Genomic DNA, 25,957 nt, shown 5'->3' with positions numbered 1-25,957 from the left:
TCCTTTTATCATCTTCATCATCATTCTCCTCAGGTTTTCCACAAGGACTAGAGACACCCAATCAATAGATCCTAAGCAGAGCAAGATATTGGTGCTGGACACATGACTCTGGGAGCTAATAGAAACAATATGGACAGATCACAAACATATTAATTTATGGATGACTTCGATTAGAGACAATTTCCTCGGTCAAACACATCTATTTTCACCTTTTCTACCATTGCATTTGTGAATGAATTTAATGGATATAAAATGCAGAGGCTCTCACACCGCCGTCACTCTCTGGGAATATAGATCTGTATCAGAGGGTGATATAAGCACCTGTGTACTGTAGCACCTGGTTTCTTGTAAAAGGACTTTGAGGGTTCTGGCCCTCACCCAGAGACTGTCAGAGACCATGTCCAACAACAGTGACAGCTGCAACCTCCCCCTGAACACTGACACACTTGGTCTCACCTACATCTACAGCCTGGCATTTTCACTGGGTCTCCCTTGCAACCTGCTGTCCCTCTGGGGACTGTACCAACTGGGCCGCTCCGGTGGGGGTGGCTGCCAGCTGGTCTACATCCTCAACCTGCTGCTTTCTGACCTCCTCCAGCTGCTCACCCTCCCCCTATGGATCCTCTACCTCCAGGGGGCTCACCGCTGGCCCTACGGCCGCCCCGCCTGCGAGTTTGTGGGCTACGTCTTCTACGTCAACGTCTACGCTAGCGTGGTGTTTCTCTGTTTGATAGCGTTGGACCGTTGCCTGGCAATAGTACACCCGTTGAGTAGTCGTGGCGTGCGGACGGTGCGGGTGGCGGCAGTGTCTGGAGTGGCGGTCTGGATGCTGACCTTCCTGTTCTGTTTAGGCGGGTTGCTTCCGTCGGTGTTCGACGCAGAGAGGCTGCTGTGTCTGGAGCAGTACCCCGTCAGCCTCAGATATGCCCACTTTAAGATTGCTACAGTTATCATGGGGTTCCTGCTGCCCTGTGGTATACTGGGGTGAGTGGGAAACTGAGTATGAGGAATGATTGGCTGTCTGAATGTATGATTTCATGAGGAAAAGGAGGAATGTTGCCTGTACTATTTGTCTATATTTGTTGATATTGGACACCCAACATTAAGTTGCTTTTATATACATGTAGTAACTATAGAAACTAGAAACACCACCATAATAACATTTCTTGCATGGAAAAGTATGTATGGCTATCAGAAGAGTCTTGTCAAATCTAACATATTTATCTGATACGGACATGACCCTTGACCTTTGTATTTTTCTCACTTTCTTCAGTTACACCTCCGCCCGCATTGGGGTGACCCTCCAACAGTCGCCCTCCATCTCCAACCAGGACCGTCACAAAATCACTGGCATCCTTGTCGTCATCACCGTCATCTTCATTGTCGTCTTTGGACCCTACCATCTGGTTGGAGGGTACCGTTTTGTCTCCCTCCTCCTCATAGACAACCCCTGCGAGTTGGAACGGTCCATTTTCCTGTGCTACCGGCTGTGCTACGGTCTGACCAGCCTCAACACTCTGCTGGACCCTCTGTTCTACATCTTCCTGTGTCACAACGCCCGTCTGGAGCTCCGCAGGTCCCTAACGCCCTGTCTGGGACGGGGGCACACAGCCCCCAAACAGGTCAGACTCAGTCTCAGAGGGAATCCTGATCCGAGTGACAATGTGTAAAAACACTGGATTGGACAAACTGTTTTTGAATGAAGAAAACCTGGATAATCCGTATTTTGTTTCCTGTTTCCTGTTCTTTGATGAGTTTGAATTCAGCAGCAGGACACATTGTGTGGCGAGACTGGACATACAGACAGTATATTACAGTGTTTTCTTGGACTTGCTCAAGGAACTGACTCCACTGGTTTGACTGCTGAGCATTAGTGATGGAAAAAACAAGCAATTGTGCCACCTAGTGGGGAGAGCATGTATGTTGCTAGCTGAAATTGGAAATAGCGGTCCATCTACTTCACTTTTCTGCTGTGCCCGTCCTCTCTACCTGTTGATGCACTGCCATAGCTGCCTCAGTTACTACTGTCATATGAATGCACTATAATAATAATAATGTCATAATGTCTTGACTGTTTGCTTGTCATGATTTGTATACTTTAATTTGCTTATCGCAGTAAATAACGTCAATTGAAATACATGATTTATTCATTACAGATATATCTTTCGACCAAAAAAAAGTATACCATCCTCAGCTGCTGAAATATATACCAACACACGTGTACAGAATCAAACCATTCCTCGCAGCTGTTCTCTCTTAGTCAGTACAGTAAAAGGTGGTCCAGCTTCAGAGCAGAGGTTTGAATAATGGGATGCCAGTGCATTCTCAGTTCACTGGTAGAGCTGAAACCGAGTGACCGTCATACAGTTTTGTGGATAATTTTAATGTTCATGATTGTCTGTCAAGGCAGTACTACAAGACCATCGGAAATATACCAGATGTATTTAGCCTATTCGGAATGAGTACCGTAAAAAAATCAGCAAGCAAATATAAAAGCATACTAGCGTACAGCTGAGCCTATACTTTACAGTTCACATTGCTCTACATATCAGTAGATTAAACACGCTATGAGAAGCATTGCAAAAACACACAAAATATGTCCCTCAGTACTTCTGGGTGTATGTTGTACATGATACTGATTCAAAATTCCATGATATATCAATCAATCATTATGTATCCCACAGTTGCAGAACCTGGACCGGAACCAAATTTGACAGACTTCTCAGTCAGCAGGGTGTGGCTTCTTCTACTCCGGCTCCAGCTCCTCCTCCGCCCTGGAGTCTTCTCCTCTCAGGCTGGGGGCGTTGTTGTGGGACCTCATCCCCCTCAGCAGCAGCTATGAAGCACTGATAGAGTGCTGGGTGCTGCGTCGCCGTGCGAACTCCCCTAGGTCTTCCGCCAGCACGCTCTCAAGCACCGCTCCCAGAGACTGTCTGATCTTACCACACAAATCCGGGCAGCTGAACACATAGAGGATAGGGTTTAGCACACTGTTGAGGAAGGCTAGACTGGCGGCGGGGGGCAGGCCGTAGGCCACGAGGCCCCGGAGGGAGGGTTGGTACTGGGCTACAGCCTCCAGTACGCTGAAGATGTGGTACGGAGCCCAGCAGACCACAAAACTCACTACCACCGCTACCACTAGCCGCACAAAGCGGAAAGAGCGCCTTCCGCGGCCACGCTGCGTGATACCAATGTTCACCAACACGTAGCTCCCCACAATGACCACCAGGGGGAGTATGAAGGCCAGCAGGAGCTTAGAGAAGGCCAGGGCATCCTGGCGAGCCTCACACAGCTCTCTTAGGTCAAACTCCCTAACAAGGAGGTACTGGGCGTAGTTATAGTAACACATGACCCGCCCGTCATGCCGGCGAATAGTATCCCGGAACAGATAGTACGGTAGGGTACAGAGTATTGCCAGGGCCCAGATGACACCACACACTCTTCCGACCAGGCGTACATTCCTCCGGTTCTGGGCCCAGACGGGCTTCAGCACCACCAGACAGCGGTCCAGGGAGATGGCTGCCAGCAGGAAGGCGCTGACGAACATGTTGAGGAAGAAGACGGAGGAGTGGAGCTTGCAGAAGGTGGTACCTAGGGTCCAAGTTTCTCCACGGGCCAGGAAGATGGTGAAGAAGGGGAGGGAGGCTGTGGAAAGGAGGTCCGAGGCAGCCAGGTTGAGGATCCAAACACTGATGACTGTGCGGCGGACGCGGAAGCCCACCACCCCCAGGATGAGGAGGTTCTCCAGGATACCGAAGGAGGAGACCAGGCCGTGGAGACACACCGTAACCAGGCTCAAAGCCCCCACCCTGGCCGAGGAGTTGGATGGCACGCTTACGTTCACCATGGCCTGGATGAGAGGGCAGTAGACAGGGCTGCTGGAAGTGGTCATCTTTCAGATTCTGGTTCTGACACTTTGTCCACTTTGGCTCTGAATTCCTGTGCCCAACATTGCAAAGAAAACACAAAGAGTAATTCAGGATTGTAATGTTGTTAGTAGTCATGAAGATCACAAACTTGGCAGGTGATAATGTTGTGCAACTGTTGAACACATTATTAGTCATTGTGGTTTCTGTACAAAAAGTTGGCTTGAAAACATCTCCCTGCCATCTCAAACTAATAAGAGAGAGAGAGATGTGGTTTATCTCTCCATCTCACCCTCTCCACATCCTCTGTTCTCATTGTAAACACTTTGTAGGCTGACTTTGCCTACCTTTCATGTGTCTTTAATATCAAATTGAGAGCTTTTGTGTAAGCCTACATTTCAAGTTAAATACACTTAAGATCCAGATCCAAAAATGAGTCTTTATTCTGGAATTCAGCTACACTGAACATAAATATAAATGCAACATTCTATAAGATTTTACTGAGTTACAGTTCATATAAGGAAATCAGTCAATTGAAATAAATGTATTAGGACCTAATCTATAGATTTCACATGACTGGGCATACAGATATGCATCTGTTGGTCACAGATACCTTTAAAAAAAAAGCTAAGGGCGAGGTTAGGAAACCAGTGACCTCCATTTGCCTCATGCAGCGTGGCACATCTGCTTCGCATAGAGCTGATCAGGCTGTTGATTGTGGCCCGTGGTATGTTGTCCCACACCTCTTCAATGGCTGTGCGAAGTTGACGGATATTGGCGGGAACTGGAACACGTTGTCCTACACGTTGATCCAGAGCATCCCAAACGTGCTCAATGGGTGAGTATGCAGACCATGGAAGAACTTGCGAGACGGGGTCGTGCATTATCACGCTAAAACATGAGGTGGTAGTGGTGGATGAATGGCCATCTCACAGTATCTCTGTGCATTCAAATTGCCATGGATAAAATGAAATTATGTTTATTGTCTGTAGCTTATGCCTGGCCATACCATAACCCCACCGCCACCATGGGGCACTCTGTTCACAACGTTGACATCAACAAACCGCTCACCCACACGATGCCATAAATACTTTCTGCCATCTTCCCGGGACAGTAGAAACCGGGATTCATCCATGAAGATTACACTCCATCATGCCAGTGGCCATCGAAGGCGAGCATTTGCCCACTGAATTTGGTTACGGCGTCGAACTGCAGTCAGGTCAAGACCCTGCTAAGGACGATGTGCATGCCAATTGCACGTTCCCTCAAAGCTTGAGACATCTGTGGCATTGTGTTGTGTGACAAAACTGCACATTTTAGAGTGGCCTTTTATTGTCCCCAGCATAAGCTTCTTGATATATCACACCTGTCAGGTGGATGGATTAACTTGGCAACAGAGAAATGCTCACCATGAGGGATGTAAAACAAATTTGTGCACATTTGAGAGAAATATTTTTGTGCATATCTAACATTTCTGGGATCTTTGATTTCAGCTCATAAAACACTTTTACATGTTGCGTTTAATATTTTTTTCAGTACATTTGAATTAAACATTTAAAATGAATGGATTACAAATAAAAGCACATGTTACCTGAGAGTTTTGTCTCCACTGCGAGATGCAACAGTGTTTCTTGTGCCGAGTCCACGTTGGGAGACTTGTTGCGCTGGTTGTGATGTGTGTAGTTATGATGGGTGTGCATTCAAACGCACTGACGCACCCACATTCACACCTACTAGTCAGTTGAACCAGGGGATGATAAGCTTTTGACAGATTGAAGACAAAAATCTTAATTTTCTCATTCCTCACTGTAACCTTGTCGTTTTGATACGCTCTATGAATCTTTTGATGCATTCAGACTCTCTGTTTTTTCTCTCTTTCTCTCTCTCTCTCACACACACACACAAACAGACACTTTCTTGGAACCGTTGATGAAGAGATTGCTGAAGACCACAGCAAGACACCCTACTGCAATAATCGTGTTTTTCTGCTGGCTTTGTTGGTCGCTATGATTGGTGTGGAAACTTTAAGCTCCAAACCCAACAATCCAGTAATCAAAATCAGTGTAGCACTAAAAATAACATAAGATAGAACAGAAATAAGAAGAACACGAGAAAGTAAAGGTAATAAAGGTAATGTGCAGGGACACTGGAGTGATAGAGGTAGATATCTACAGTGGTAAGGTGACTAGGCATCAGGATATATGATAAACAGAGTAGCAGCAGCTTATATGATGATTATATGTGCATGTGTGTAGAGTCAGTATAAATGTGTGTGCGTGTTGTGTGTGTGTGTGTTGGAGTGTCAGTGTCGCGTGTCGCGTGTGCATAAAATACAAAGGTCAGCTGAGATTGTCCATGTAGCCATTCTGTTAGCTATTTTGCTGTCTTGTGGCTTGGGGATACGCGCCGCGTGTCTACGCGTTCATGCAAGTACAAAAGCATGTTGACACACCCGACTTGTAGAGAAACACCAAAGCCGTCTCTTTCATGTTGACGAAACAGTCTATCACTCTGTCATACAGTACACACTTTTATTTTTAGTTGTTTTTGTTGCTGAGGCACGGCGGCATAAAACATGTCATTTCAAAGGACATCTCAAAGGACAGTCTTGCTCATTGGCTGTAAGATTTGTATTTTTTTATTGATAGGAACCTGAGTCCAAGTGTCTTTATACAATCATGCCAACTGACTGGCAGTCATTGTCAAGTTTGGCTTGACAATGACAGCAATGGAGCACGCAAGAGCACAAACAGATCTGAGACCACGCTAATAGGAGCCTAGTAAGAATCCTACTGCATATGGGTGTTGCTAGTGGTTGTAGAACCCTGGTTTCATGCTAAGCTAAACAGAAGTGGTAAAACAGAGGTTAGAGGCATTCTCTAATGTGCGTCACAAATGGCACCCTATTCCCTACATTGTGCACTACTTTTGACTAGACTCCTATGGACCCTGGTCAGTGGTAGTGCACTATATGGAGCAGGACTATCCAACCCTGTTCCTGGAGAGAAACCGTCCTGTTGGTTTTCACTCCAACCCTAATCTAGTGCACCTGACTCTAATAATTAGCTGGTTGATAAACGGAATTGGGTTAGTTACAACTGGGGTTGGATTTGAAAACCTACTGGAGGGTAAGCTCTCCTGGAACAGGGTTGGAGAGCCCTGATATAGAGAATCGGGTGCCATTTGGTATGTAGCCCCACAGTGCACACTGTGATCTGAGGGTTGCACCCGTGTTCTTCTTCAAATAATCCTGCCAATCAGATCACGTGCCACCCATTTGTAGCACAAATATGCGTATACTCTGTTTTGTTATACAATAATAAAAAGTGACACAATAAGAATAACAATAACGAGGCCATATACAGGGGGCACTAGTACCGAGTCAGTGTGCTGGGTACAAGCTAGTTGAGGTAATCTGTACATGTAGGTGGGGGCGAAGTGACTATGCATAGGTAACAAACAAACAGCGAGAAGCAGCAGTGAAGAAGAGGGGGGGTCAATGTAAATTGTCCGGTGGCGATTTGTATGAATTGTTCAGCAGTCTAATGGCTTGGGGGTAGAAGCTGTTGAGGAGCCTTTTGGTCCTAGACTTGACGCTCCAGTACCGCTTGCCGTGCAGTAGCAGAGAAAACAGTCTATAACTTGGGTGACCGTAGTCTCTGGACGGCAGGAAGCTTGGCCCCAGTGATGTACTGGGCCATTCGCACTACCCTCTGTAGCGCCTTACCGTCAGATGCCGAGCAGTTGCCATACCAGGCGGTGATGCAACCGGTCAGGATGCTCTCGATGGTGCAGTTGTAGAAACCTTTGAGGATCTGGGGGCCCATGCCAAACCTTTTCAGTCTCCTGAGGGGGAAAGGTTTAGTCCCCTCGTTAGATCTAATGAGGGGACTAAAAGGTTTAGGCTGTGACAACAAAAATGCAACAGACAGACCTACAGTATGTTTTAGCATGGAAGTTTGGTACTGTAGGGTGACCTAATTTGTAACTATGAAAATAATTTTGTTAAACAGATTGTGAATCCCAAAAGTGTACGTTTGATTCTGGAGTGGGAAAACAAAAAGAAAAATAATTTTGTTAGGGTGTAGGGGCAGATTTATGTCATCATGTCTGCAGGAGATTTTATTGTCTATTTACTTTATTTAGTCTGATCAGTAGAACAATTCTCATTCTTAATAATGGTTTAAAATATAGGGTAATTACTGTGCTTGTCAGCAAGAACAGTACTGTTATTCCCAAACGTATTTTATTATTCCACTTCTTCACGATTTTGCCAGTGTAATCACATATTTTAAATTTGATATGCATTTACATTTACGTCATTAAGTCGCTCTTATCCAGAGCGACTTACAAATTGGGGAATTCACCTTATTCCTTAAGTGGAACAACCACTTTACAATAGTACATCTATATATCTTTTTTTGGGTGGGGTGGGTTAGAAGGATTACGTTATCCTATCCCAGGTATTCCTTAAAGAGTTGGGGTTTCAGGTGTCTCCGGAAGGTGGTGATTGACTCCGCTGTCCTGGCATCGTGAGGGAGCTTGTTCCACCATTGGGGTGCCAGAGCAGCGAACAGTTTTGACTGGGCTGAGCGGGAACTGTGTTTCCGCAGAGGTAGGGGGGCCAGCAGGCCAGAGGTGGATGAACGCAGTGCCCTTGTTTGGGTGTAGGGACTGATCAGAGCCTGAAGGTACGGAGGTACCGTTCCCCTCACAGCTCCGTAGGTAAGCACCATGGTCTTGTAGCAGATGCGAGCTTCAACTGGAAGCCAGTGGAGTGTGCGGAGGAGCGGGGTGACGTGAGAGAACTTGGGAAGGTTGAACACCAGACGGGCTGCGGCGTTCTGGATGAGTTGTAGGGGTTTAATGGCACAGGCAGGGAGCCCAGCCAACAGCGAGTTGCAGTAATCCAGACGGGAGATGACAAGTGCCTGGATTAGGACCTGCGCCGCTTCCTGTGTAAGGCAGGGTCGTACTCTGCGAAAGTTGTAGAGCATGAACCTACAGGATCGGGTCACCGCCTTGATGTTAGTGGAGAACGACAGGGTGTTGTCCAGGGTCACGCCAAGGCTCTTAGCACTCTGGGAGGAGGACACAATGGAGTTGTCAACCGTGATGGCGAGATCATGGAACGGGCAGTCCTTCCCCGGGAGGAAGAGCAGCTCCGTCTTGCCGTGGTTCAGCTTGAGGTGGTGATCCGTCATCCACACTGATATGTCTGCCAGACATGCAGAGATGCGATTCGCCACCTGGTTATCAGAAGGGGGAAAGGAGAAGATTAATTGTGTGTCGTCTGCGTAGCAATGATAGGAGAGACCATGTGAGGATATGACAGAGCCAAGTGACTTGGTGTATAGCGAGAATAGGAGAGGGACAAGAACGGAGCCCTGGGGGACACCAGTGGTGAGAGCACGTGGTGCGGAGACAGATTCTCGCCACGCCACCTGGTAGTAGCTACCTGTCAGGTAGGACGCAATCCAGAGTGAGCCACGCCGGAGATGCCCAACTCGGAGTGGGTGGAGAGGAGGATCTGATGGTTCACAGTATCAAAGGCAGCAGATAGGGCTAGAAGGATGAGAGCAGAGGAGAGAGAGTTAGCTTTAGCAGTGCGGAGAGCATCCGTGACACAGGAAAGAGCCGTCTCAGTTGAATGACCAGTCTTGAAACCTGACTGATTTGGATCAAGAAGGTCATTCTGAGAGAGATAGCAAGAGAGCTGGCCAAGGACGGCACGCTCAAGAGTTTTGGAGAGAAAAGAAAGAAGGGATACTGGTCTATAGTTGTTGAGATCGGAGGGATCGAGTGTAGGTTTTTTGAGAAGGGGTGCAATTCTCGCTCTCTTGAAGACGGAAGGGACGTAGCCAGGGGTCAAGGATGAGTTGATGAGCGAGGTGAGGTAAGGGAGAAGGTCTCCGGAAATGGTCTGGAGAAGAAAGGAGGGGATAGGGTCAAGCGGGCAGGTTGTTGGGCGGCCGGCCATCACAAGTCACAAGATTTCATCTGGAGAGAGAGGGGAGAAAGAGGTCAAAGCATAGGGTAGGGCAATGTGAGCAGGACAAGCGGTGTAATTTGACTTAACAAACGAGGATCGGATGTCGTCAACCTTCTTTTCAAAATGGTTGATGAAGTCATCCGCAGAGAGGGAGGAGGGGGGAGGGGGAGGAGGATTCAGGAGGGAGGAGAAGGTGGCAAAGAGCTTCCTAGGGTTAGAGGCAGATGCTTGGAATTTAGAGTGGTAGAAAGTGGCTTTAGCAGCAGAAACAGAGGAAGAAAATGTAGAGAGGAGGGAGTGAAAATATGCCAGGTCCGCAGGGAGGCTAGTTTTCCTCCATTTCCGCACGGCTGCCGGGAGACCTGTTCTGTAAGCTCGCAATGAGTCATCAAGCCACGGAGCAGGAGGGGAAGACCGAGCCAGCCGGGAGGATAGGGGACATAGAGAGTCAAAGGATGCAGAAAGGGAGGAGAGGAGGGTTGAGGAGGCAGAATCAGGAGATTGGTTGGAGAAGGATTGAGCAGAGGGAAGAGATGATAGGATGGAAGAGGAGAGAGTAGCGGGAGAGAGAGAGCGAAGGTTGCGACGGCGCAATACCATCTGAGTAGGGGCAGAGTGAGTAGTGTTGGAGGAGAGCGAGAGGGAAAAGGATACAAGGTAGTGGTCGGAGACTTGGAGGGGAGTTGCAGTGAGATTAGTAGAAGAACAGCATCTAGTAAAGATGAGGTCAAGCGTATTGCCTGCCTTGTGAGTAGGGGGGGACGGTGAGAGGGTGAGGTCAAAAGAGGAGAGGAGTGGAAAGAAGGAGGCAGAGAGAAATGAGTCAAAGGTAGACGTAGGGAGGTTAAAGTCACCCAGAACTGTGAGGGGTGAGTCATCCTCAGGAAAGGAACTTATCAAGGCGTCAAGCTCATTGATGAACTCTCCAAGGGAACCTGGAGGACGATAAATGATAAGGACGTTAAGCTTGAATGGGCTAGTGACCGTGACAGCATGGAATTCAAAGGAGGAGATAGACAGATGGGTCAGGGGAGAAAGAGAGAATGTCCACTTGGGAGAGATGAGGATTCCAGTGCCACCACCCCGCTGACCAGATGCTCTCGGGGTATGCGAGAACACGTGGTCAGACGAGGAGAGAGCAGTAGGAGTAGCAGTGGTTTCTGTGGTAATCCATGTTTCCGTCAGCGCCAAGAAGTCGAGGGACTGGAGGCTAACATAGGCTGAGATGAACTCTGCCTTGTTGGCCGCAGACTGCCGGAGACCTGGAACACCACGTGGGTCATGCGCGCTGGGACCACCAGGTTAGAGTGGCAGCAGCCACGCGGCGTGAAGCATTTGTATGGCCTGTGCAGAGAGGAGAGAACAGGGATAGACAGACACATAGTTGACAGGCTACAGAAGAGGCTACGCTAATGCAAAGGAGTTTGGAATGAAAATTAACTAAACAACTGGGGAAGCGAGAGAGCAGGGCCTCCCTCTCTAGCCTTTCACTGAAACACTCAAATATAACTCTTCCAATTAATGATAGGAGGCTATGTATTTTTGCAGCCATACAAATAAGCATTGGATATTAAATACTCCAGGAATTAAATATAATTTTTGACATTTTAGTATTGTCCACATGCTAGGCAGAGATGGTGGACTCACAACTCAAACACATATTGTGTCTATGTAGAGTAAAATGATGGCAAGGATCTTCAACTAGTGGGCATAAACCACATTAATATATTCATTTGATTGTTCTTGAAGTTTGGGTGATTTTGAGAAGTGAATTGGTAAACAAGAACATTTTCAAACACAAACATAGTGTGTGAAACATAGATCAGTGGTGGCCAACCGTCCTGGAGAGCAAGCAGGATTTTCTTCCAGCCCTATTTTAAAGAGATAGTTCACCCAAATTACAAAATGTTTGTGTCCTTACCTTGAAAGCAGTCTATGGACAAGGAGATTGTGGTCTATGATTTGGTTACCCTCTGCCATCAACCATTAATATAAAACATTCCTGTGCAGAGCCTTGATGTGGTGGCAACACTCCACGGCACGAGTCACAAACTCAACAAAAAAAGAAACATCCTCTCACTGTCAACTGCGTTTTTTTTCAGCAAACTTAACATGTGTAAGTATTTGTATGAACATAACAAGATTCAACAACTGAGACATTAACTGAACAAGTTCCACAGACATGTGACTAACAGAAATGTAATAATGTGTCCCTGAACAAAGGGGGGAGAGTCAAAATCAGAAGTAACAGTCAGTATCTGGTGTCTCCTTATCTCAGCAGTTGTCATCAAGGCAAAGGGTGGCTACTTTGAAGAATCTCAAATATAAAATATATTTTCATTTGTTTAACACTTTTTTGGTTACTACATGATTCCATGTGTTATTTCATACTTTTGATGTCGTCACTATTAATCTACAATGTAGAAAATAGTAAAAATAAAGAAAAACCCTGGAATGAGTAGGTGTGTCCAAGCTTTTAACTGATAATGTGTATATTTTTGTTGTTGTTGCTTGTTTTGCATGTTATTTTGGCATTAATACGTATCACATATCAGTTAGCAAACAATGTAAAAAATATCATCATTGAGTTAATAAAGCTGCATACAAACTTGTTCTCTTTTTTGTTTTCTTGAGTAAGGCAGCTCCAAAATGCAGGTGTTTCAGCCTAGCTCAGTGCTTTCTGTGGTGGTGGGTTGGTAATGTTCTCTAGTTGCACCGTGATTGGCCCAGTGTTCTGTCACTCATGGGGACACCACATTACCGCAAAATCTATAGATAGAGCTTGAAAATTCAAACCCTTTGGGTGCTGCCATAGAGGTACATTAGAAGTGCTCATCCAAGGAGGCTCATGGTCATTGGCCATAGATAAAATTATGTCAAATCACGATATATATCTACAGTAGTGTTGATTGGACTGATCATGTCAACATCATACTTTCAAAATCTTAGCTAGCAAGCTAGCAGTCATCATCATGAATCAAGTCGACAATCTACTGGCAAATCCTTTTCAATACTTGTCATATGAAGAGAAATTATAGATAAAACATATCGGTGTTCATTGGTGCTCATTGGACACATTACACAACAAGTTGCAAATTCAACAATGAGTAGTTTGGAAGGAATCAGTGGCTAACTGCAAGCATTGCAAAGCAATCACTAGCCTGCTATTCAGTGAAGTGGGTGTGTGGTCCAAGTCTGGGTTTAAGGTTCTATTTTACAAGCTTAAAAGGATAAACATTCAACATTGGCCATGCTGTCAATCCAGTATGACTTATGCCGAGCTCAGCCTTGCTGAAAACACCTGGAAAAATCGGGACTGGGAAATCTCAGACTTCAGTGAGTTCAAGAAAACTGGGAACTCTGAAAAAAACGAGCTCTGACTGGGAAAATACGTTTTTGCAAGTCGGGAACTCGGGCCTCTTTCTAGAGCTCCAACCTGAAGATTACTGACGTCATGATTCAACGTAGTTTTTTTTCCCAAGTTCCAAGTTGTCTTGAAACCACCATAAATCCAGGGAATGCCAGACTTTGATGGCAAAGTTTAATGACAAAATTTGCCAACAAAGGTCCACCATGCCACCTTCCTGTTCAAGTGAGCACAGAACAACAAGGTGAGACCAAAAGTGTATTTTGTGCTGCTGCATAAATTGTGTAATATTCCAGGGAGATATGTATACTGTAGCTAAGAAAGTAATACTAAGTGTATGTTGTGTAGTAAGCTGTTAGTAGCCCATGTGCCTCACCCTAATAATTTGGTCAATTTTCCCCTCATAATTTAGCCTACTGTTCTGACTTGGTGGTGCACATGTAGCCTATAGCCTGTTTTAGAGAAATGTAATCATTGAATATTGTAAGAGCATTCATTGTCTGCTTATATGCTCCCTTTTCTCATCCTATGGCTCTGACTTGGTGTACGGGGAGAATAATGTAAGAACGGGCCATGTTCTGAATTCTGTTGCTGTACATTTCAAAAGTTCTGAATAAAAAGTTATATTGACTACGTCCGTCCTAGCTCGCTCATTTATGTCTTAATCGAAATTACGGATTGCCTCTCCTCCGCTCGTCGTCCCCTTATTCCATATTTTGTACATCTCGATTGTCAGTAGAAACCACATTTGTTTACGCAAATTAGCCATATCAGCTATGTTTTTTTTAAAAGGCAGTAAATTAAGCTGAATGAACTGTTTCGATGCCAGGCAAATCTCCGCTGATAGCCAGGTGTAGAAGTGGTAAGGTGTTGGGACTGCTGTTGGGACTCTGCTGTTGGGACAGCTTTATGTTGGCCCTAACAGTTTGTGTGGACAGTTTGTCACCGTTATAGTGCAATTAATGTATTGTTTCGTGTTATGTAGTGACTTTGCTGGCATACATCCCCACAAAAATGCGGGCTAGTTAGCCCCACCAAGATTTACAAGATAAAATTGCTACTGGGCATAAATCATGGCAAAATACATAGAATTGCAGGAAATGAGCGTTAAAACAGTAACATTTTCCAGGTTCCCCTTCTAGGGATTGTGCAAGGGGGCAATGAAATTCACATAGCAAATCTCACTCCAAGTTTCCTAAAAAATTGGCAGCCCTGCTGAATGTATGTACCTTAGACATTGTTCACACACACATATTTTATAGGTCCCGAAGTCAAAAATAGCTTGTTTTTCCCCCGAGATCCCAGTTGTCTAGAACTCACTGAAGTCTGAGATTTCCCAGTTTCCAGTTGTATTGAATGGGCAGAAGTAATGCTGGATTGACAGCATAGCCAATGTATTTAACCTTTTCTGGCCCATGGTGTTGCATGTGAATGTTTATCCTTTTAAAGTTTGGAAAAGAGACCCTTAAACCCAGATTTGGAATTTCCAAACCACTCATTGTTGAATTTGCGATTTCCAACTTGTGTAATATTTATGTCCAATGGCCGATGAGCACGGATACGTTCTATCATTTCTCTTCATATGAAGAATTGAAAAGGATTTGCCAGTAGATTGTCATCTTAATTCATGATGATGAAAGCCTGTCTAGCTTGCTAGGAAAGAGTATGATGTTTAAAGTATGATGTTGACATGATCAGTCATTTGTATTTTTTTAATTTGTCATTTATTAGACGCTCTTATCCAGAGCGATTTACAGTAGTGATGCATACATTTTCATACTTTTAGTTTTTTGTACAGCCCAATCAAAGCTATGGTAGATATAACGTGTTTTGACGTCATTTTATCTGTGGCCAATGACCTTGAGCCTTCTTGGATGAGAACTTCTAATGTAAATCTATAACAGCACCCAGGGGATGACGGCGCATCTAGAGAACATTATCAACCCCTACGCCCTGTATTTTCCGCTGGCTGCCCCACCACAGGAAGCACTGAGCTAGGCTGACACACCTGCATTTTGGCACTTACTAAAAAAAAGAAGCAAAAAAGAGACCATGTTTGTATGCGGATTTATTAACTCAATTATTATTTTTTATTGGTTGCAAACTGATATGTGACACGTATTAATGCCAAAATAACATGCAAAACAGGCAGAAAATAACAATCTAGAGCACCACCTGCCCTGAATGAGAGGTCGCCACTGTAAGTGTGACTCACAATTGTTGACAATACATGCTCTAATTGCATATTATGTGCCCCCTGTGACAGGCCCGACGCAGCTGCAAGAGGCTACATCCAACACTACCACACAGCCGGGCCAGAGCGGAGCGAGGGACAGCCGGTGACCTGCCATTGACAACCGGACCATCCCTTGACTAACGACCCCTGCTCGGGAAGAGCCAAACGAACACTGCTCCGAAAGGGCCGAATGAACATTGGCCACCGCTCCGTGAGTGTTTATTTGCCCCAAACAGTGCAAATAGTTAGCCTATAGCCCTAAATCCTAGCCTTTTTATACCTTTCTAAATCAGGCTGTAGTGACTGTATTGTAAAAGCTGAATTTATAATAAAGAACCTTTGGTTGAACTTTTGGCCTCCCTGTGTGGCTGTTTTCCGTGGTATCTTCGAACTGTCACATTCATTAGTCGGATTCCATTTCAAAACGTTTTGCAACAGAAACCGTTTACTCCAAACGCTCTTCAACGTGACGTAAAAGCTGTTAGGTTCTTAAATGGAAGTTGTAGTTTCCACACGTTGCCATTCCAATCCGAATAGTCTGCAATGTGTTTGGGACAAGCTCAGCTGCACATCTATACATTATCGATTCTTCCACGCTCTAAAGTGGAGTGAAGTCCACAGGGTTCTTCCAACTTCTTCCAGCTGTTTTATTTTTTTGGAAGACTCAATTGAACTACAATTTCAGTTTAAGAACATTTGGAGTAAACAGTTTGTTTTGCCAAACGTCTTGCAACAGAATCCGACTAATGAATAGGTGTACACTGCTGCCCCTTGTTGGACTAATTAGGATCTGCCACCTATCTTCTGTAAAAAAACTTTAGAGGCAGCCTACACAACTTACTTTACTCAAATCTGGGACATGATTAACCTTGGGGAGTGACTATCGCTGCTTGGTATTGACAGATCTTTTTCAGAGCTGATCTGATTGGCCAAAAGACCAATTAGTGGAAAAAAATACAAAATTGGGCTGCCTGTCTAAACGGAGCCTGTTCTGGTTTCATAGTCACCTGGCCATTTATAAAGTTCATCCTTCCCATTGCTGGCAGTCTTCCCTAGTCTCCTGGCTACAGCATCACATCCCTCCTGGGTTCCTTCATCCACAGGCACAGAACAGGCTGCTTAGACAGATTCTGCATCCTTAATGGAACACTTTCCCCTATAAAGACACTGAACAAAATATAAAATGCGACATGTGGTTGTTTCATGAGCTGAAATAAGACATCCCAGAAATGTTCCATACGCACAAAGCTTATTTCTCTCAAATTTTGCACACACATTTGTTTACATCCCTGTTAGTGAGCATTTCTCCTTTGCCAAGATGATCCTGACAGGTGTGGCATAGCAAGAAGCTGATTAAACAGCAGGTTTACACTAGGTGCACCTTGTGCTGGGGACAAGGCAACTAAAATGTGCAGTTTTGCACACAACCCAATGCCACGGTTTTGAGGGAGCGTGCACTTGGCCTGCTGACTGCAGGAATGTCCACCAGAGCTGTTGCCAGAGAATTTAATGTTAATCATCTACCATAAGCCACCTGCATTGATTTAGAGAATTTGGCAGTATGTCTAACCAGCCTCACAACCACAGACCATGGCGTTGTGTGGGTGAGCTGTTTGACATCAAAATTGTTAAGAGTGCCCTGTGGTGGTGGGGTTATGGTATGGGCAGGCATAAACAACGAACACAATTGCATTTTATCGATGGCAATTTGAATGCAGAGGTACCTGACAAGCTCCTGAGGGCCATTGTCGTGCCATTCATCCGCTGCCATCACCTCATGTTTCAGCATGATAATGCACATCCCTATGTCGCAAGGATCTGTACACAATTCCTGGAAGCTGAAAATGTCCCAGTTCCTCCATGGCCTGCATACTCACCAGACATCTACCCCACTGAGCATGTTTGGGATGCTCTGGATCAACTGTGTGCTCCAGTTCCCTTCAATATCCAGCAACTTCACACAGCCATTGAGAATTGGGACAAGATTCCACAGACCACAAATTAACAGCCTAATCAACTCTGAAGATGTTGCACTGCATGAGGCAAATGGTGGTCACACCAGATACCGACTGGTGTTCTGATCCACGCCCCTGCCTTTAATTTTTTTTTTAAGTTCTGTGACCAACAGATGTATATCTGTATTCCCAGTCATGTGAAATCCATAGATTAGGACATTTATTTCAATTGACATTTCCTTAACTCAGAAATTGTTGCATGCTGCGCTTATTTGTTAATTGTGTGTGTGTGTGTGTACAGTGAGGGAAAAAAGTATTTGATCCCCTGCTGATTTTGTACGTTTGCCCACTGACAAAGAAATGATCCATCTATAATTTTAATGGTAGGTTTACATGAACAGTGAGAGACTGAATAACAAAAAAATCCAGAAAAACGCATGTCAAAAATGTTATTGATTTGCATTTTAATGAGGGAAATAAGTATTTGACCCCCTCTCAAACAGAAAGATTTCTGGCTCCCAGGTGTCTTTTATACAGGTAACGAGCTGAGATTAGGAGCACACTCTTAAAGGAAGTGCTCCTAATCTCAGCTTGTTACCTGTATAAAAGACACCTGTCCACAGAATCAGATTCCAAACTCTCCACCATGGCCAAGACCAAAGAGCTCTCCAAGGATGTCAGGGACAAAATTGTAGACCTACACAAGGCTGGAATGGGCTACAAGACCATCGCCAAGCAGCTTGGTGAGAAGGTGACAACAGTTGGTGCGATTATTCACAAATGGAAGAAACACAAAAGAACTGTCAATCTCCCTCGGCCTGGGGCTCCATGCAAGATCTCACCTCGTTGAGTTGCAATGATCATGAGAACGGTGAGGAATCAGTCTAGAACTACACGGGAGGATCTTGTCAATGATCTCAAGGCAGCTGGGACCATAGTCACCAAGAAAACAATTGGTAACACACTACGCCGTGAAGGACTGAAATCCTACAGCGCCCGCAAGGTCCCCCTACTCAAGAAAGCACATATACATGCCCGTCTGAAGTTTGCCAATGAACATCTGAATGATTCAGAGGACAACTGGGTGAAAGTGTTGTGGTCAGATGAGACCAAAATGGAGCTCTTTGGCATCAACTCAACTCGCCGTGTTTGGAGGAAGAGGAATGCTGCCTATGACCCCAAGAACACCATCCCCACCGTCAAACATGGAGGTGGAAACATTATGCTTTGGGGGTGTTTTTCTGCTAAGGGGACAGGACAACTTCACTGCATCAAAGGGACGATGGACGGGGCCATGTACCGTCAAATCTTGGGTGAGAACCTCCTTCCCTCAGCCAGGGCATTGAAAATGGGTCGTGGATGGCTATTCCAGCATGACAATGACCCAAAACACACAGCCAAGGCAACAAAGGAGTGGCTCAAGAAGAAGCACATTATGGTCCTGGAGTGGCCTAGCCAGTCTCCAGACCTTAATCCCATAGAAAATCTGTGGCGGGAGCTGAAGGTTTGAGTTGCCAAACGTCAGCCTTGAAACCTAAATGAATTGGAGAAGATCTGCAAAGAGGAGTGGGACAAAATCCCTCCTGAGATGTGTGCAAACCTGGTAGCCAACTACAAGAAACGTCTGACCTCTGATTGCCAACAAGGGTTTTGCCACCAAGTATTAAGTCATGTTTTGCAGAGGGGTCAAATACTTATTTCCCTCATAAAAATGCAGATAATTTTATACAATTTTTGAAATGCGTTTTTCTGGATTTTTGTTGTTATTCTGTCTCTCACTGTTCATGTAAACCTACCATTAAAATTATAGATGGATCATTTCTTTGTCAGTGGGCAAACGTACAAAATCAGCAGGGGATCAAATACTTTTTTCCCCTCACTGTATATATAGTGCCATGAGACTAACAAGATCCAGGGTGACGTGCTGGACCAGATCTACAATGGACAATGGACCAGATCTAAATGCTCAGTGACTGCTTTTTTCCCCTTATTAACATAGAGCCCTTTTCTGTATGTAGACATTATCAATGTAAGCTGCTGTACAACAGGGTTTCCTATTTTGGTTTTTGCCCTAACACGACACAGCTGACTCATAACCGACACAAACTGATTATTTTCAATCAGCTGTGTAGCGCTAGAGAAAAAACCAACCCAGGACAGAGCTTGGGGAAATTCTGCTGAAGGTTATCAATGTAAAGGTTGGCATTAGACTAACCTATTCAATGTACATGTCATCAGGTGAGTGATAGCGGGGATTTCAGTTATCAGTCCAAGGTTTGTGTGTCGAATGTTCTTGATTTAGCCAAAGGGACAAATGCTTATCAAACAATGAAGTCCTTTATTGCCATCAGAACATGAGTGTGAAGACCAGCCTACCTGACACTGAGGAGTTGACAGTACCTGAACAGTACTACTAGCATACACACACAGAAAGGTCAACATTCTCTCCACCCAGAAAGACATAGGGAGCCACAAGCGGCAGACAGTATTAAAGACAACGGAGGTATACATTTCACACTATAACAAGACAAAAGTGATCCATCTTTCTCAATCTTACATGCAGGCATGCACAAATGAACCAAAGATAGAAATACTCAGTGCGCTGCTGACGCATTAACACGCAGACAGTTGAAACGGAAGGGGTCAATCAATCTGCGTGATTTTAATTCAGTAAACACAATCCCTAACTAGCCTCAATACTTGTGTGAACACCTATCATGCTCAATGTTACACTGAGTATTACAATAAGTATTTAATGAGGGTCAGAAAAAAAATGACACTAAGGAGATGGGGTTTATTTTACTCTTAGTCAACCTTGTAAAAAGGTCAGCCATATTGTGGGTGAATTTGAGTGGTGGAAAGGTATTCCGAAGCCACAACAAGTACTTAAGTGTCTAAGGTATGGATTCTAAAACACATTCAAGGTGGACATTAGCAGCAGTTCTAGTAGCGGATCAAATAATGGTGAAACTGAAACGTGAACCCTCTCCCTCGTGCAAAGCTACTGCTGAATGATCATGCAGTTGGTTTGTTGATCGTTTTAGAAAAATAGTGCAAACTCAGACAGAAGAAAAATCAATCAGTTCATCTCAAAAGACAGTTGATTTCATTTCCATTTTATTTCATATTTTCTATGTGGAAAGAACAAAAACGCAGTTGAGAGAGGTAACCAAGACAGTAACATGAGCCACCAAGGGTTTCTGAGTCACTACTCCCCCCCCCCCCCACCCACCATCCCTTGCCTGTCGACCGCCACCTTTAGGAACCGGAAAACCATCTCGCTTATAGTTCATCTCGAAACACTGTCATTTCTCCTTTGACCGCAACGCACAGTCGACCACACTGACTGAACCCCAACAGTGTCGCGGCGCGGTCGTGCATCTGTGTAAGCCCGTGTGTCTGTGGCTCAACTCATCCCTTTTGAAGCTGTGCGCGTCACAGTCAGACTGCCTGTCTCCTCCCCCAGCCAGGACCACACGGACCATTATAGAAGGGTGAAACAACGTGGCTCGCCTTCATCCGTCTACCTCCCTTTCCTCGTGGTCGTCGTGGCGTGTGCGTTCAGACCGCCATTCTGCAGTTCACCCAGGCATTAGTAAGTGTGGCTGGAAGCTAGAGCGCCGTGCTACCCTACCTCTCTATTCCACACTGCTAGTGGGCCATGAGAAAAAGAGGCACGAAAATTCTCATTTGTTTAAAGTCTAAATCGATCCATATATCATCAAGTCCTTAACCTTTCATTGTCTGTCGTTCAGTCAGTCTGTCAGGATGTATAGGGACAGCCCTGGACACTAGTGTCGAGCATGGGAGACGGGATGTGATGTAACACTTCCTCCTACCCGCCCGGCCAAAAGAGCGCGGCCTCGCCTGCCTTTGTGACCTCACCACCGACCCGGGGCTATGTTCCAAGAATTCTGTGTCCCCCTCCCCCCCCCCCGATTTTAATCCTGTGGTTGCCAGCTCTCTCAACTGTGCACACGTACGAACAAACACAATCTCTCACACACACACACACACACACACGCAGCCCAATCGCTGTCCAGTCCATTATCACTGAGGACCAGCGCCTTGAAGATTTTGTTTGGCACCAGACTTTCTGGCCAGTCACTCGTTCACTTGTTTTCTGTCCTACCACAGTTAACACCTCTGCACTCGTTTAACTCCCATTCCCTCACTACTGGTCTGTTCTCTTTGAGCAAAAATAAAAGAAAAACCTCTTTCCTGTGACACAAAACTCAACAATGAACTTTTTCAAATTCAAGGCACAATGTCTATCAACAATCCCATCCGTCTGTCCGTCATCGCCAACCGACATTTAGGCCAGGGTACGTAGCACTCCTGACATTTGTTCTTCACCGCTTGGACTCATCCACCTATCCCTCCCTTTCTCCAGCTGGCATCTATCCTCCTCGACTTTTAGAGACGCTTCTGTTTGAATGGGAGAGCGACCACAAGTCCAAACCAGTAATTACATATAAAAAAAATAAAAATAAAAAAAAATAAGTCTCGTCCTGTTTTCTGAGATTCAGTTCTCTTTTAAAATCAAGTCATATCCACCAGCCCTTTTGGCAAGCTAGTTGTTTTTTTAAATAAGCACTAAGTACTGATAGATAGGATAACATACACTGTTACGTGTGTTTAAGTAAGATGCGACTGTCGTTTTTTTGTACTTTTTCTCTCCCCCCCTCTCACTCAAAGTATGAATCAGGTATTTTGCTGTTTTTCACTCATCTGTTTTAAGGTTTAAGTAAATGCAAGCAGGGACAGAGTTTGCCATGAAGTCTTGCTCTAGACCTGGGTTTTTAGGGGGCGGGACCTAGTCCTCTACGAGACGCCGTTGACCAGGGTCTCGCTGGGCGTGGCCATGCCGTTGCTAGGGGAACGCTTGGAGGGCGCCGTGCGCTCGTCCTTGGCGCTGCTCCCGTTCTCCTGGGGGAACAGCAGAGGGGGGGGGGGGGGGGGGGGGGGAACTGTCAGTTTAACAAGTTGCTATAAGCTGGTATCTTCTACAGTGTGTGTGTGTGTGTGTGTGTGTGTGTGTGTACCTTAGGCTCGGAAGCAGCAAGTGTCTCCTGGGGAAGGCTCTGTCGGCTCTGCGACTCGGCGCGGGATATGTAGTCTGCCACGGTCACTACAGACAAGAACCCAGAGAACAGTGATTTAAACAGGATATACTGTAATGACAAATTCAGCACAACACAGTGAGGAATGAGACTAAGGAAGGACACAGTAGACTAGATCAGACTACCAGTTTCCTCTAAGGTCCAGACTGACAACAGGGAGGGAGGTTTGGGACGTCTGACACACTGCTCACCCTCGGCTGGCTGTCTGTCACGGCTGAGGGATCCTCCCTCGGGGTGGTTGCCGCGGTTACGGCGGCGGCGGCTCCTGTTGCGGCGCTGGGGTCGGCCCTCCTCATCTGATAAAGGAGAGAAAAAAAAGAGGTATGAGAGATGTAACTTTAACTTCAAACTACTACCCGTTAGTTATGCTGACTCGACAAAATGTCCGCCCTACCCAGTCCGTTCTCGTTGGGTCCGGCCTGGCTGTCTGACTCTGTGGCGGCGGCGTCCATCACGCTTGGCTCCTGGTCGTTACGGCGACGGCGGGAGCGTCTCCTGCGGTCTACTCCTCCCACTCCCTCGCTGGTGTCCGTGTCGCCCTGCTCATTCTCACCCTCCAGCAGGGAGAACGGGTTGCTGTCCGGGTCCCTCAGCACTGACCAGGAGAGAGGAGAAAGAGGCCTAGCATATCAAACTGTACCACCTTCCAGTCGTAATGAAGGAAAACTTGACCATTAGGTTTGACCTGAAACATCCCAGTATCACCAAGGCCCAATTTGATTCATTACAGCACACCGGAACAAAACATTGTTACAGAATACTCAAAAGAGCGTTTCTCATTGGACAAGGTCACGAAGTCCCTCCCAATTTCAGTCTGTTTCCTTCTATTTGGTGCACATTGAATACAACCCTGTACCCCATTTGGAATATTAATTAGCCTGCTGTATTGCACCTGAGCTGATAGAGTTGGTAGTCCTTGAGGCAGGTCCTCCGCGACCCCGTCCGGTGTTGGATCCACGGCCCCTGCCACCCCGGCGGGAACCCCTCTCATCTCCGCCCACGCCTCGGGGCCGCTGGTCGCGCTCGTTAAGGTCCTCTGACTCTGAAGCGTTGGACTGTTCAGAGTTAGTACCTGGAAAACAGAGTAAGGGGCAGCTACAGACTAAACCTCAACTGACAATAGTATAGATTAGTATAGTAAGTTAGCAGCTGTTTTGTTCTGACAGAGATGGAGTGAAATGAACAGATGGCGAGAGGGGGATGAAGGCAGGAATGAAGGAATGTAGAGTGTTTTGTACAAAACTGTAGTTTAGTCCCACGTGTGTGTGGTGTACCAGTTGTCTCAGCAGAAAACTCGTGAGAGAGAACACCAAATAGTCTGACTATTTGGTGTTCACTACAGCAAAGCACTTTACCAGAACGTCATGTTGACTGACGGAGTGTAGCCTGCAAACACTAAGTTGACACAGAACCAAACTACCCACTTGCAGTCAAAATAATAATTTGCCGTTTTAGATGGACTGTTTTAGATCTTTACATTCTATTAATATGAATAGATAAGCCTCTCCTGACTGATATGAAGTAGGGTGATATGCATGACAGAGCATGGAGAAATCCTGGGTGATGGAGAACTACATCTTTGTAGAAGGGGAGGGGGAGAGAGTTCAGGGTACAAGCAGACACTATTAAGATGTATGTACTCAGCTCTACACCGTCACTGAGTAAACATTTGAAACATCATTCAGAGTTTAGCCTCCTGTATGATAAATATGTTTATATATTGAGATATTGGTCTTATCAGATGATAGAATGCAGTTAGCAGTGAGGGATCATGGGAGTTGTAGTCTCGTCTCACCATATCCAGAGTACTGGCTGTTGGAGGGCCTGCGTCCTCGTCCGCGGCCTCCGTAGGTGCGGGAGGTGTGGAGGTTGGTGGAGTTGCTGCTCTCGTCTGTCAGGTAGCCCTTCTCCCTGTCCCCGGGGCCGGTGCCCCCGACCCGACTAGGGGGGGCACGGTACCCCACCCCGATCTGACGGAGCTGCTCGTCAATCTGCAGCCGCTCCAGGCGCAACTGCTCCACTTCCTGTTAGAGACGGACATATATCATTAGGTAGATTCCTATAGGGCAGAGAGACAGAGGTACACGTTAGGACATAGTGCCTATAAAAAGTCTACACCCCCTTAAACGTTTCACATCTTGTTGCGTTATGAAGCTGGATTGAAATAGATTTAAAATCGTTACGTGTCAGTCGCTAGGCTTCCATCCAATTTGGCAGATTTCCATGCGCATATTCTCAAATCTACGTAAAACAACGCACATTATCCCACCAGAGATGTTTCCATCAGAGTTTTTGCGGATAAAAGGTTGTGCGTGATGACAGTGCACACAAATAACTTTTGCCATTAAATTCATGTACCGAATGAAAAATACAGGTTCAAATGGGTTTCCATCACCTTTTCAACTCTGCCGGTTGCATTGCCAAAGTGCCAACTCTGGTCTTGGCAAAAGAACTCTAGCCAACAGCTTGCAGAAACAGTGCGGGTAGGCTAACTACATTGAGATTATTATGGAGAAGAGCGATATTATTTGCATTTGTCAAACAGCAGCCAAGCATCGATCATCATGTCACCAGAATAAAACCCTAAATATTTATTGGAAAGGAGGATCAAGCTCGTCACCGTGCACATTCACCGCCCTGTGAAGTTCATAATTTATTTCATCTGTAGCCCAATAAACTGCATGGTTTCCTGAGTCGTAGTGGGTGGACCACACAACATATCGCGTTACTCCCAGTTTACGTCGATATGATGGTTATTATATCAATATTTGCACATAAAAGGCACTTCTGCCCTTTCTCACAATTCATTTTACACACAAAGATCCCACCATGTCGAACAAACTAATTCTGTCAGAATTTATAAAATTGTACTGGCATCTCATGTTTCCATCAGTCCGTTCCTGACTTTTTTCATGCGTTAGGTAATTCAACTGCATGAAATGGTTGGATGGAAATGTGGTTACTGATCTACACAAAATACAAATAAAAAGCAATAACTAAAATAGTCATAGCATAAGTATTCACCCCTTCTTTAGGCAAGCCAGAATTAGTTCAGAAGTACAATTTGGCTGTTATATGGAGTCACTGTGTGAAATGGGGGTTATGACCTTTTATCATGTCCCCCATACAAACATCTGTAAGGTCTGTCAGTAAAGTATGGAATTTCAAGCACAGATTCAACTACAAAGACCAGGGAGCTTTTCTTAAAGCCTCAGCAGGGGAGTGATCAGTAGATGGGTAACAGTAACATCCAACATTGAATAGATCTTGAAGCATGGTCAAGTTAATAATTATGATTTATTAAACCACCCAGACACATTAAAGACGCAGTCATCCATCTGAACTGAGCTGCAGGACGGGAAGGAAACTGCTTAGGGATGTCACCATGAGGCCATCGGTGATTTTAAAGCAGCTACAG

General features: G+C 45.5%; 3 protein-coding genes and 1 long non-coding RNA gene across 7 annotated transcripts in view; 2 read left to right on the top strand and 2 right to left on the bottom strand.

Annotated features, from left to right (window-relative positions):
* The first annotated feature begins 397 nt into the window (after positions 1–397).
* On the top strand, positions 398–2,067 carry LOC115199241 (probable G-protein coupled receptor 132). The gene is made up of 2 exons (XM_029761866.1): positions 398–984; positions 1,274–2,067. Exons 1-2 carry the CDS (start codon positions 398–400, stop codon positions 1,668–1,670), a joined length of 984 nt encoding a protein of 327 aa, XP_029617726.1. The 3' UTR covers positions 1,671–2,067.
* Positions 2,068–2,129: 62 nt separating this feature from the next.
* Positions 2,130–5,634, bottom strand: LOC115198347 (prostaglandin D2 receptor 2-like). The gene is made up of 2 exons (XM_029760242.1): positions 5,458–5,634; positions 2,130–3,939 (listed from the first exon to the last, which is right to left on the bottom strand). Exon 2 carries the CDS (start codon positions 3,890–3,892, stop codon positions 2,837–2,839), a length of 1,056 nt encoding a protein of 351 aa, XP_029616102.1. The 5' UTR covers positions 3,893–3,939; positions 5,458–5,634; the 3' UTR covers positions 2,130–2,836.
* A 9,516-nt stretch (positions 5,635–15,150) lies between these two features.
* On the top strand, positions 15,151–15,809 carry LOC115197909 (uncharacterized). Its single transcript, XR_003879104.1, has 2 exons — positions 15,151–15,283; positions 15,492–15,809. It is a non-coding gene; the product is annotated as an uncharacterized LOC115197909 (long non-coding RNA).
* Positions 15,810–19,737: 3,928 nt separating this feature from the next.
* The window catches only part of LOC115198346 (fragile X mental retardation syndrome-related protein 1-like), a 27,481-nt gene continuing 21,261 nt past the window's right edge, over positions 19,738–25,957 (bottom strand). For all 4 annotated transcript variants that reach the window (XM_029760237.1, XM_029760240.1, XM_029760239.1 and 1 more), the window contains exons 12-17: positions 24,335–24,563; positions 23,432–23,611; positions 22,934–23,134; positions 22,731–22,835; positions 22,462–22,547; positions 19,738–22,345 (exon numbers count right to left, since the gene is read on the bottom strand). In XM_029760237.1, the coding sequence (XP_029616097.1) occupies positions 22,241–22,345; positions 22,462–22,547; positions 22,731–22,835; positions 22,934–23,134; positions 23,432–23,611; positions 24,335–24,563 (906 nt within the window). In that variant the 3' untranslated portion in view covers positions 19,738–22,240. The remainder of the gene's footprint in view (positions 22,346–22,461; positions 22,548–22,730; positions 22,836–22,933; positions 23,135–23,431; positions 23,612–24,334; positions 24,564–25,957) is intronic.

The sequence above is a fragment of the Salmo trutta genome, chromosome 8, assembly GCF_901001165.1.
Source record: "Salmo trutta chromosome 8, fSalTru1.1, whole genome shotgun sequence".
NCBI lineage: Eukaryota > Metazoa > Chordata > Actinopteri > Salmoniformes > Salmonidae > Salmo > Salmo trutta.
Note: the sequence above shows the minus strand (reverse complement) of the source record. Positions and strands in the feature narration are given on the sequence as shown.

Excerpts from the sequence above, each read along its gene's own strand:
- LOC115199241 (XM_029761866.1), top strand. The coding sequence starts at position 398 with ATGTCCAACAACAGTGACAGCTGCAACCTCCCCCTGAACACTGACACA. Across the intron at positions 985-1,273 it reads CTGCCCTGTGGTATACTGGG|TTACACCTCCGCCCGCATTG; the intron begins GTGAGTGGGAAA and ends CACTTTCTTCAG.
- LOC115198347 (XM_029760242.1), bottom strand. The coding sequence starts at position 3,892 with ATGACCACTTCCAGCAGCCCTGTCTACTGCCCTCTCATCCAGGCCATG.